A 13,347-nucleotide genomic window follows, 5' to 3' on the forward strand; every position below is an offset into this window, starting at 1 on the left:
AAAGAAATTCTCTTTTTTGACCACCATGGGACCTACAGAAAAAGCGTTAATTTTTTTATTATATTATGTTAATCACCATACATTACATCATTAGTTTTTGATGTAGTGTTCCATGATTCATTGTTTGCGTATAACACCCAGTGCTCCAAAAGGCATTAATTTTTGAGATTTGCCTAAAGTTAGGTGGTCTAATATGTGGTCTCGGGCCAAGGATCAAGTTACAACACAGATTTTGCCATGTACTGGAACTTGCAATCACAACTTTTTGGCCTTTTGTGTTTAGTAGCTTGTTGTATGTATTACACAAAGGCTGTGCACCTATTTTCATTTTGTAATATGGCGATGTGTATTTATCTGCTTCTTATTCATGCATTTTGTAGGATACCTCCATTTCAAATTTATTTTGACAAAGTGTGATACCATTCCAGCATTATTACAAATGATAAAGAGCAAGGTGGAAGGGAGATTGGATTCATCGTGTGAAGGTTAAATAATTCTGGTTTTGAGCAATGAATATCGATTGCTCTTTTAAGAGGTGTTTGAAGAATTCTTGTCATTGAGGAAAACATTTATCAAGATTATCATCCTTCAATATTACTTATCTTGAAACCTATTCAAGTGCAAAGAGAAGGGTGAAGAAGCTATGGTAAACAGATGACTACTTTGCATATTAAGTTGTTTGGAAATGTACCGTTCTTGCCACAGGAATAATGGATATCTCGGAGAAATACTACAATCAGGTGTTTTTGCAAAATTGTAGCATAGCTTTGGGTTAGCCTGCAATGTGCAGAAAAAGGACTGTGGAGAAGGGAAAAACATTCTTGCAAAAACAAAACAAAATAGAAAACCTCTAAATCCTAAGTAGTTTATTTGAGTGAAAAATTCCCCTCGCTATTAAATTTACATCTAATTTTCTCTGCTCTGTTCAGAATAAATTCTGTTATAAAAAGAACAATAGTATGCCAACAGCAGCATATTAATATATTTATTACTTTCTAAACGTGACTTTTTCATGAATAATTTGAGCAATTTTAGGCAAATTACTTAACATTCTTCATATTTGTTTCCTCATTCAGAAACTGAAAGAATTAGACTAGATTATCTTTATTAGGTTTCTGAAACGATATATGAATGGTTAAAATAGAGATGAATTAAATATTTAGCAGGATTGGTTTGTAATGTCTAGACAGACAGAGACAAATAGATTTAAACAGATAAAATCGTTGGCAATTAAACGTGGAAAAACTATGTATATACATATATAAGAAAAGTAATAGATGATAAAATGGATATACATGTTGGCAAAAAAAAAGAATATGTACTTGAATGGTCAAAAAAAAAAAAAATGAATCAGGGCATAGTGAAGATGGCAGGAATGGAATGTCACTGAAAGTGACCATCCAGGATAGAATAAAGATGGCAGGTTTGTTGACACTGATAATATAACTTACTTCCTTTCTAGATAAAAGAAACCATAGTTGTCTCTAAATCACATTTCTATGGCTGTTGCTGTTAGTAGTGTTATTGTTATATTATTAATATTATTATAATTATCATTTAGGTAGCAGGGTAGGGATAGATGCGGAATGGCTTCAGTGAGGAGCAGCTGAAGGCCCCCAGGAAGAAAAAAAGAGGTTGCTCCTGCCACAGATTGCATTTAATGGCCAAGGGGTTAATAATGTACCCATTCTAGGCTTCCCAGTTGAATACAACCCAGACATCTAATTTGCAGGATGAGCGACCTTTCTCTGCCTAGTCTTACTATCATGGATAATAACACTAAGTAGACTACCAATGTAGGCGAATTTCCTAAGATGCCTGGCCTAGATAAGTAGTTTCCAAATTTGCTGTTTTTATAGATCTTTCTGTTTTAGCTTAATCTCTTTCTATTGCTGTTTCCATTGGGTCTTTTCCTCAGATAACTCCCTCCCTACCCTTTGGAATATAAGTTCCTTTGAGATTAAAGGCATTTTTTCCCCCCTTGGCCACTTCATCCTCTTATTTTCAAGCCTGGCTCCTGACAGAAAAGACATGCTTAGTGAATTCTCTGAGGAAGTCACAATTTTCAAATTCTAGTGAAATTCTAAGCTCTAATGTTGTGCACACTTAAATCTCCTCAACATAGTTTATTGTGGTAATTTGTAGATAGACAGATTTTCCTCTTCATTAAAATAAGATCATAAACTCTTGCCGAGATTCTCAGTAACCTTAAAGCTATACTGCATGTTAGTCAGAGAACTTATCATTGCATGTTCAGGGACAGTGCAGTGCATAATTTTTTTTTAAGATTTTATTTATTTATTTTGAGAGAGAGAGAGGGCGAGCTGGGCGAGGGGCAGAGGAAGAGAGAGAGAATATCAAACAGACTCCATGCCTAGTGGGGAGCCAATGCGGAGCTTGATCTCATGACCCTGAGATGATGACCTGAGCTGAAATCAAGAAGCAGACACTTAATCTACTGAGCCACCCACATGCCCTGAGTGCAGTGCATAATTCTATCCAACAGGGCATCACAATAAACGTGGGGTTATATACACTTCTATGGAAAAAAAGATTTGTGTCCTCCTGAGAATAGATGTTATTTTATTCAATATATATATGGAGCATATGCCATGAGAAGTCGTTTTGGAGGCACAGGTGATACATATCTGTCTTCGTGAAGCTTATTTTCTAAGAGGGGAGACACATAGTAAATAATAAAAATAACAAGCAGGTCAATTGTAAAGTATGTTAGAAGGTGCTAAGTGGGGCAAACAGGGTTGGGAGAGTAGGATCTGCTATGTGAGCGCAGGAAGGTTTTGCAGGCAGGTTGTGGTTTTAAATAAGGGTAGGGCGCCTGGGTGGCTCAGTTGGTTGAGCGACTGCCTTCGGCTCAGGTCATGATCCTGGAGTCCCTGGATCGAGTCCCGCATCGGGCTCCCTGCTCGGCGGGGAGTCTGCTTCTCCCTCTGACCCTCCCCCCTCTCATGTGCTTGCTCTCTCTCATTCTCTCTCTCAAATAAAAAAATAAAATAAAATAAAATTAAATAAGGGTAGTTAGTGTAGGTGTCATTGAGAAAACAGTGTCTGGAAAATATACAAACAGCAAGAAAACTATTATGGCTGAGGAGAGGTCAGAGGGTGTAGGCAAGTGTTAGTAGATAATGCCGCCTAGGTAAGAACAGGATCTGCTGAATATTGAAAGCCTTTGTAAGAGCTTACTTTTATTATGAGTAAATAGGTCACTAGTAGAGGATTTTAAGCAGCGGAGTGACAAACCTGACATTTGGCATGTTAAGGGGAGGGCAAACTTGGAACACTGACACCAGCTAAAAATCTACTGCATGGTAAGGTGAGAAATGATGGTGACTTGTGACAGCATGGTAGCAAAGGACTTGATAAGTGGCTGGATTTGGGATACATTTTGAAGGCGTATCCAATAGAATTTAGTGACAAACTGGAAGTAGGTATATGAGAAGGAGAAGTTGGGGTACATATTTCCACCTCGAAATTAGTAAGCACTCTCTGTGGATTACAGTAGGTTTTGATACAAGGCAGCTTGGCAAACATAAGTTCTATATGACTTTGTTACTCGATAGCTCTCTTGTTTTGAAAAGCTTGGACGCTGATATTCCAAACTCAAGATAAATAGACTTTATCGGCCATGATATGACATAAAGAGCTGGGCGAAAAGTACATCCTCAATAAATACTTGAGCCCCACTCACGTATTGATGGCTCACTTTTTTTCCCCCCTTGAGCTCTTCCCACAGACCTTTTCACTCTTCGTTAATCACCATTTAGTTGTTCCTAATGTCAGCGTCAGAGGACTCTCCTATGCAGTCCAACAACCCTGGGTATGTGCTGTATTATAACACCACAGTATATTGTATTTGCCTATATAGTTGAATTTCTGTCTCATCAGATTGTAAGATCCATAAGGACAGGAAATGTATGGTGTTTCTGCTATATTGCAAGTATCCAGCATTGTGCCTTTGGTGTAAGAGGTTCACAGAATATTTGTGAGGAATTAAAAAAAAATTAAAAAAACAGATTAATAAATGAGTCCGCAATCCCTTGTCCTGATGAATTTCGGCCATGCCAATTACCAAATTCAGATATGTCCCAGTCCATAATTGAAAGCAAAGGAAGAAATTCCTAAGTAATTAGATTGATTGGTTAATTGCTCTCACTACTAACTCATGCCATGATATTATAGCTACTTTACAATGTTTTTTTGTTTTCTCCAGTTGACTCTCTAGTACATGGAAAATATTTTCCACTTTCATGAAAGTCTTATTTCTATCCCTATATTTTTGTAGAAATGATTGTCTCTCCTATGTTAATGAAAGCCCAAGGCAATTGACCTTATTTTAGTTACCTCTTCTTTTCATTATATTTTATACATATTTTTATACATCTAGTAAGTTTTTACTTTTTCTAACTCTAGAAAAGAAATATGTCTCTACTTTAGGATTTTTCTTCCCTGTATCATTCTTTTATTTTCCTTGTATCTATAATCTTTCCTGACTCCTTAGCCTATTGACATGTGCATGTGCCTGATAGACTTAAACAAACAAAGGCACAACAAAACCTCATCCCTTATAGATGTTCACAATATTACAGCATCTCTTTATTTTCACAACGAAACAACTTGGAAGGATATTGAACTTCTGTCTCCAAGACCTCAGCTCACACTCAAGCCGTCTCATTTTGTGTCCTCAATTGTTCCCATCAATTTGTAGAATGGATTTTGGAAGTCAGGTACATGATTTGTTTCAGTCTGCTTATATTCTCCAAGACACTCCTGTCAGGTGATTGCAAATTATTATTAAACTTGCTCTTGTCAAGCACACTAATATCCAAATTATCAAGTGTTTTGCTTGTTTTTCAATCTTCATTCTCTTAATTCCTTGTAATGTTTGTCAGTTGATGGTTCTGTACTCTGTACTTCTCAATTCTTAAATATCCCATTTCCTTTGGTTTCCATGATCCCTCCTTGTGTTGTTTCTTCTTCTACCTATTTAATATTATTTTTTCCACTCACTGCTCTTATGCCTCCTGTGCACAGAAATATGGATATTACCAAGAATATGTCTATGATCTTCTTCGTATGTTTCTCTTTATTCTCTTAATGATCTTATTCACTTCTATCTTACCAATTACATGAGTTACTCCATCTGATGGTGACAACTTTCCATTCAACTTCTTGGATATTTCTTTTTTAGGTGGGCTCCACATGGAGCCCAATGTGGGGCTTGAACTCATGACCCTGAGATTAAGACCCGAGCTGAGATCAAGAGTCAGTTGCTCAACTGACTGAGCCACCCAGGCACCCCACTTTTTGGATATTTTCACATGAAGTTTCTAAAACTGCTCTGTCCAAAATGGTGGTCACTAACCATATGTAGCTGTTATGCTTTTGAAATGTTCCTAATATGAGTTGAAATGTGCAGTAAGTGTAAGGTATGTGTAGGTTTTAAAGACATAGTATAGGGCCTCCTGGGTGGCTCAGGTTGGTTAAGCGTCGGATTCTTGATTTCAGGTCAGGTCATGATCTTGGGGTCATAGGATCCAGCCCCGCATTAGGCTTCACACTCAGCATGGGGCCTGCTTGAGTTTCTCTCCCTCTGCCCCTTCCCTTGCTCAGGCTTTCTCTCTCTCTCTCATTCTCTCTCAAATAAATAAATCTTTTTTAAAAAAGACATAGTACAAAATGTAGCATAAATTTAAAAATTTTTGTATTGTTTATGTGGTGAAATAATTATTTTGGATACACTGGGTTACATGAAATATGTTATCACATTATATTTTGATTGAATAATACTGTTTGAAATAACCCCAAATATGGCCCACATTCCCTCTCAAACAAGTGCCTCCACCTGAATTTTGATTTTGGCTGGGACAGCAGCTCTTTTCCTGTCCCCTTGGCTTTAACTCCGGGTTTTCTTTGACATTCTGTCTCATAACCCTTCTCTGCCATGTGCTCTCTTTCCAACATTGTCCCCTTTTAATCAATTATCAAGCCTCATAATGTTTTCCTTTAAACTTATATTGACTCCACATTATTTTCATCTTTATGTTTACTTTTCTGTCCTAGATAATTTCAGTAACTAAAATCACCCAGCCTTAGGCTCCTTGCTTCTTCAAACTATCCTATATACCATCTCTTAATAAACCTCATTAAACATAACCTTCCTCTATGCAAAAAATTTTAATGGTTTCTTATATTAGTGAGCAACGTTCACATCTTTTAATCATTGTTCAAGCCTAGAAGTTTTTCCAATGTTATCTGTGCTCTACATAGTCGCTTTTCCTTTCATTCGCTTGAGTTAGGTCTGGTCTTTCTAAGTTTCCAAGTACTGCCATGTCTTTCTACCTTTTCATCTCCATTTATTGAAACTGACCTAGTACTCAAATTCTATTTTAAATGTTATTGTTCCCATAAATTTGGCCACAAATAGCCTCTCCCAAGTCTGAATTTTGACAGCACTCTGTCTTTTATGGCATTTCCCACTTTTTAACTTGTTTGGAGTTTCTCATTCATTACCCATTTTCTACTTAAGATGTTCTTTAAAAGCAGGAATCGTAGCTTAATTATGTTTATACCCATATCTAAATGGCTACCATGGTTCCTACCATGACAGGTGCTCAAAATTATTTATTGGATAAATAAATGTGTAAATGAATTAAAGAGTAATGATATATCCTGCTTTCTAAAATTAAGGATTTCTTCTGGAAAATTTCCTTCCTCTGGCAGTAATGGCCCAATTCTTTAGTTATCGCATTTTGTTTTTTCTCCCATCTTAATATGCAAATCATTGACTTTAGCAAAACAAGTATTTCGTTTGCTGATGAAAATGCTTAAGACAACAAAAAAGGGGCATATTAAGAATCAATGGAAGCTGCTACATCTGTATCTTTTTAACACCATCTGTCTCCCAAGTTGTTAGATGAATCCAAATCCCATCCAAGTTTTGCTGGTCTGCAACGGTAAAATGCTTCCGTGGCAATTCCAAACAGATTGAACATAATTCAATTAGACAATTTAGTTGTAAGAGCATTGTCTTGGCAGATAACCCTCCAGGGATTATAATGAATATAGCTTAATTGGTTTATTAAATAAAATTTACAAAAGCTCAGAGCCTTAGTTTGAAAAACTTTTAGGCATCACTGAGGTATGGATTTTGTGTATGATAAACATGATTAACACTGGCTACTGCAGCAGGTTTGGTGAGTGGTTGTATCAGTTAGATAACTACTCAAGCTAGCTGAGAAGTACCATCTGAAAACACAAGTACATTTTTTTAAATAGCTGAGAAACAATAAATATGTCCCTTGTACTGTGGCTGAAATTTAAGCCGCAGTATGGCATTTTGTCAAGAAATCTCGGCCCGAGAATCAGAATTCCCAGATTCTAGGCCTAAAATTATAAAATAGAGTTAAGTTTCCTATTTATTTAGCATGATAATCACAAATATCATTACTGTTACATAATCCTCAAAAATAAGCCTTCATATTTGTACATATTATAGGTATACAAAATAAGTCTGGGGTTTAATCCTTACATAGTTATACCTGTTTTCACCTAATTTAAGATGTAAGAATATCTGGAATTAGTGGTGAATATATATGTTATTGTGTGTTTGTTAAGATTACGTATGTAATGCTATGTGAGGGCATGGCTGCATCATAAAAAGCAAAAATCACTTTGCTTTGGAAAGAAATTTTTACATCCTATATTTTTAAATCCCCCCCCCCTTTAACAAATGGAGAGAAAAGAGGGTCAGAAAGGGCAAGAAAATCTTCCATGAAGATAGTTCTCCAAAATCAGACACCTAGATAGTTGGTCAGGCTGATTTCCAAACCAATGTAATTGGTTTCCCAGTTGGCTACTTAGGTGACTTTTATAAGTAGCTAGCAAACACTTGTTTCCAAAGCTGTGACACAGTGAAGAAAATCAATAGAGCCTCTAAAGGCAAAACAGTTTTTTAGGAAACTAAAGAAAAAATATGGAAAGAAAAACAGTCTAGAATTTCCTGACTCCAACACTTTACACTCAATTTAACAGGAAAATAACCATGATTTCCAGGAAAATCCCTTTCATCCCTCTAGATAATTATAATCACCACCAGGATCAGATATCTTCTATAAGTTAGAGCTTTAGTCTATAATATAATGGAAATATAATGTGGCTTATATCAACATGGGGATAAAAGCCAATTAGATTCTAATCAACGTGTATTGTAATACTCTACTATGTTTAAAGCATTATTTTAAGCAGTTTTGGAAATATACATATGAAAAATAATATCTAATACTTGTGTTAATATTACCCTTTAAAAAATTCCTTGTATGGATTGAATTCTGTCCCCTCAAAAGAAGTATTGAAGTCCTAATCCTGGTCCGTCTAAATGTGTCCTCATTTGGAAATTAGGTCTTTGCAGGTGTAATCAAGTTAAGATAAGGTCATTATAAAATCCAGTAATGTTGGGTATTTTTATAAGAAGAGGAAAATGCCATGTGAAGGTATGGAAACACGGGATTGCCAGGGGACAACAGGCGGAGAGGTTGGAGTGATGCAACTGCAAGCCAAGAAATGCCAAGAATCCATAGCCACCCCCAGAAGCAAAGAAGAAGCAAGGAAGGATTCTACTCTGAGTCTCAGAGGGAGAATGGCCCTGCTGACACCTTGATTATAGACATCTAGCTCCCAGAACTGGGGGAGAATAAATTCCTGTACTTTTAAGCCACCCAGATTTGGTACTTTACTATGTCAGCCTTAGCAAACGAGTACGCTCTTCTTCCTAATTACCAAATTTTAAATCATTTGGGGCCTGCCCTAATTTGAGTTTAGATGTCCAAAGATTGTGATAGGACATTCCAGAAGAAAAGGAACTGTCATGAGAAAGATCGCAAGGGCAGGGATGAAAGGCCCACATGAACGTAGCTTGGAGTCTGGTTGGTCTTGGCACCGCTCCCGGTGGGAACTGTGGAAGTGAGCAGGGCGCTGTCAAAAATAACAACAGCTCTTTCAGAAAAATGAACACCAAAGCTGCAAACAAATGGTCTGCTTGCTTCCAATTATTTTATTCATCACCATAGTCCTAGGAAAAGAGGTAGGATGTGCTCATGTTTTATTACCACTATTTCTGAAGAGGAAGATAAAAATCATACAATTCGGTCACTTACAGCAATAAAAGTCTTGTTTTTTCAACCTCATAGGGTCTTAAGAACACGGCAGAGTACGTGAAAGAAGCAGAGAAACCAGTAATTACATTGGGGATGTAAGACTCTATAATCACATGAATCCCCAGGTTTATAAAGGATTGTGGGCAATTCCTGACAGCAGCAAATGCAAGTCATAAAGCCCTGTGTACTTAAGGCTCCCCTCCTACTCCTCCTTCTGGGTATCTCAATTGAGGTTAATTGGAAATTAATCAATTGAGTTCACCAAGGAGAAAAATCTGTCAGAGTCATGACAAAGCCAGAAGTTTGCGTATTACCAAACCTTAAATGATAAGATTCCACTTTTTTTTTTTTTTAAAGATTTTATTTATTTATTTGACAGAGAGAGGCACAGCGAGAGAGGGAACCCAAGCAGGGGGAGTGGGAGAGGGAGAAGCAGGCTTCCCGCCAAGCAGGGAGCCCAGTGCGGGGCTCGATCCCAGGACCCTGAGATCATGACCTGAGCTGAAGGCAGACGCTTAACAACTGAGCCACCCAGGCACCCCAAGATTCCACTTTTACAATCATTTTCTGGAAGATATTTTAATGTTATCATCTTGATCCTTTTAAAATAACAACTCACATGTTCTGGGAACTAAGTGATTTAAATGAATTAAATTTTTTTTTTAAATTTAGCACTGAGAAAAGGCACAGTTTATTTAGTTCAAGTACTGGAAATCAGAAATGACAGCACATCCCTTCCTTTGAAATGCGTAACTCTGCTGTAACAGGCATCCCAGCTTGGCTTTTCGGGATAAGAAGTTCATGACTGCATTCATGCATTCGTCTGACAGCCATCTTCTTTCTTGGAGGATGCTGCTTTCTTCAGCGTTAATAGCGTGCAGCTTTTCCTTCTCGTGATTTCTGATGATCTGTTTCGAAATACGCGTGGCATTCCGGGGGAGCTTTGAATATGCTTTCATCCTGGTCCAAACTTCTTTCTGAAAGGTGCTATCAGGAAAAACTTCAGTAACAAGTCCTTGCGCATAGGCTTCTCCAGCGGTTAACTTCTTCCAAAAATGAGCATCTCTATTGCCTTGGCTGGGCCCATTCTTCAGAAAAGTGTAAGAGGAATATCCTTCTGGAGTTTGGCCAAGGTGACTAAAAGTAGTGTGAAATGTTGCCCTGTCAGACGCACACACAAGATCAAATAGCCCAAGAATGGTGACGGGTATTCCCACAGCTGGACCATTGACCACTGCAACCAGAGGCTTAGGAAAATCTATGAAACAGCCTACAAAATCCCTCAGTAAAATGGCACCGTTTTTAGCTTTCTCCTCTACTCCTTCAGGGGGAATACCAGTGAAATTAGTCAGATCATTTCCGCTAGAGTAATAATCACCATTTCCTGTAAAAACAGTTATGGTAGAGTCATCAAGTGCAAGCGTGATTTCCCGATACATCTGTGCGGTCAGTGCATTCTTTTTGGCCGGCCAGTTCAACATGATCTTTGTGATGCAGTCTTCAGAGGTCATCACCAGCGTTTCATATCCAGCTTGTTTCCTGTCTGCTTCAGGCTTCACTTGGCTAGAGGAGTCAGATGAAGACCTCAAACCAGACACAAAATCCACATAGTTCTGCCTAGCAGTTTCCTTGGGCAGATTGCCAAGAGCATTCCATGCATCCCATTTGGCCCTATTGATCAAGTCGAACAGACCTGGTTTAGGTGTATTACAAGGCCTTTCAGGGGCCTGCTTATAGAGTGCAGATCATCTTGCTCTCAGACTCTGATTAGCTGCCTCTCCCTCCACCCCCTGCCTCCAAAATGTTTGGGGATAGTATTTGGAGGATGGTGGGAAGTCGATGACTGAGGAAAGGACCGACTGAGCTCATCCCCTTTTGGTGGTGTTTCTTTAAAAACAAAACAAGGAGTTTTAGGGTAAATGAGGCCATTTCTGATCCCTTTCCTCTTAATTGCTACCTTTCTCTCCATAAATTGTAGGTGAAATCTCCCCGCCTGTTCTGTGAGTCTTCCTCCATACTTGACTCATAAAATCCACAATGTGTAGCTCTTACCATCTTGACATGACTTATTGCAACATCAACTCCTTCAAATCATATCTGGAGGGACCATGTGAGGTTCACCGTCAATCTCCCAGAGGGCCAGGTAGAGTACTTTGTTTTTAGTGTATATAATCTTAAATTATGTTGTGTAAGCTTAAGAAGAGAAAGTAAGAACCAATCATTAACATGTGAAAAGTTACTCAGATTACTATGTGTAGAATATTTCTGATTGGGGAAGAACCTCTCTCTCCGTCTTTAGGCCTTGTGAATTCCATCATGAGTAAGAAGAGGACTTTATATTATCTGTCCTTATGATTTCACACAGATATATGTAGCTCACACTCTAAATTGACATATCAATAAATATGAGATAGTATTACCAATGTTTTACCGTGATCTGCTTTTTACTTAGTGCTGGATCATACTTTATTGTATTTTCCAACTTTCTTCTTCCTTCTAAGTCAAATGTGAAAACGGATTTAACATGGTAACATTTCCCCTACTTTATTAACTTTCCTACCATGATTCAAATGTGAATATATTAATAAACTTGACATTTTCTAGGTAATAGATTTTTTTATTGTCCAAGAGAAGTGATCATTTGAAAGTTTATGTATATCTGTAGATTTTTTCCTCTATTTTATCTTTTGAAATAAAATATACATCTTCTTCAAATGCAGGAGATGATGGCATGGGATGACAATAAATTGTTGCAGCAAAAGAAAAGGTTGTTATGAGAGACGATGGACTCTGAAAAACAAACTGAGGGTTCTGGGGGGGGTGGGAGGATGGGTTAGCCTGGTGATGGGTATTGAGGAGGGCACATTCTGCATGGAGCACTGGGTGTTATGCACAAACAATGAATCATGGAACACTATATCTAAAACTAATGATGTAATGTATGGGGATTAACATAACAATAAAAAAAATTAAAAAAAAAAAAAAGAAAAGGTTGTTTAGCACAGCTGGTGTGCCTGAGTGTCAGTATTCTTCTAGGACATCATTGAAATAAGGCTTCTCTTACTGATCTTCAAAATAGTACCTAAGCTGAGGACAGAGAACATCATCATCTGTCAGTTCACTTGCTAATTAAAATAAGGGTAACTCCAGCACCTGGGTGGCTCAGTCAGTTAAACGTCCCACTTGTGCTTTTGTCTCAGGTCATGATCTCAGGGTCGTGAGATCGAGCCCCACGTCTGGCTCTGTGCTGGGCATAGAGCCTGCTTAAGATTCTCTCTCTCCCTGCCCATGTGTGTACTCTCTCTCTCTAAATAATAACAATAACAACAATAATAATAAAATGAAGGTAACTCTACCTGGTTAAAAATATTTTTTTCAAAAATTTTAATATTATGCTCATGAAGGAGAGAAATTTATAAATAAAAAAGACACAATCACTGTACTTTTTCCTAACCCTCCATTCTCAGCCTGGAAATTGATCCTTTTCCATCCCCTGCTTTTCAAAAGCTTTTGTGCTCTAAGGTTCTAGACAGAAGAGAAATGCCTGGAGGTCCACTAAGGATGATTCCTATGGAATCACTGACTCCAGGAACACTTGGTGTTTTTATGAAGTGTCTGAGAAAATGAGATTTGCCCTAAAGTTCTTGTGAATAATGGTCAGGCTTTCTCTCATCTAGTTCTGTATGCATATTGTAGTTAGCTGGAGAAATAAAATCACATTTCTCCCTACTGTGTAGGAATTTACTGTGGGATTTCTGTCCTCTTGAGCCCCTAGAAATCCCCATATCAGAAAGGTACCTGAAGATCCTGTTTCTTGGCTCCTGAAGACTTTAACTGAGATGTTGTGAATGACAAGAAGTTCTTGCTAAAGGTGTGCAGAAGGAGCACCTGCTTTGGTCACAAAGACTAACTTGGAAGACAACAGATACAATTAGTTTTCTTTGTGTTAGTGTCTGGTAACGTCACTTAGGAGTTCAGCTTTGCCCTTGTCGCTTGAGGGGTTGAAGTGAAGCATTAAATAGCTTTTGTAATTACTGTAGGTGAAGTCCTAAATCTATTCAATGTTTGACATACCACAGAGGTCCTGCTGCTGTGGGGATTTCGGTATATGAGAAGGAGTCTGGTGGAGGTGTTGGAAGGAATTCAGTGAAGTGGACGGTAATTTTTATATGAAGTA

General features: G+C 37.8%; 1 protein-coding gene across 1 annotated transcript; it reads right to left on the reverse strand.

The window, feature by feature from the left end:
- Nucleotides 1-9,865: 9,865 nt before the first annotated feature.
- LOC116633692 (enoyl-CoA delta isomerase 2, mitochondrial-like) lies at nucleotides 9,866-10,915 on the reverse strand (the record flags this gene model as incomplete). Its single annotated transcript, XM_032406262.1, has 1 exon — nucleotides 9,866-10,915. A coding segment is annotated over one exon (1,050 nt), but the record flags the coding sequence as incomplete, so codon positions are not given.
- Between the last annotated feature and the right edge of the window lie 2,432 nt (nucleotides 10,916-13,347).

Source organism: Phoca vitulina, unplaced genomic scaffold (genome assembly GCF_004348235.1).
Source record: "Phoca vitulina isolate PV1807 unplaced genomic scaffold, GSC_HSeal_1.0 scaffold8, whole genome shotgun sequence".
Taxonomy (NCBI): domain Eukaryota; kingdom Metazoa; phylum Chordata; class Mammalia; order Carnivora; family Phocidae; genus Phoca; species Phoca vitulina.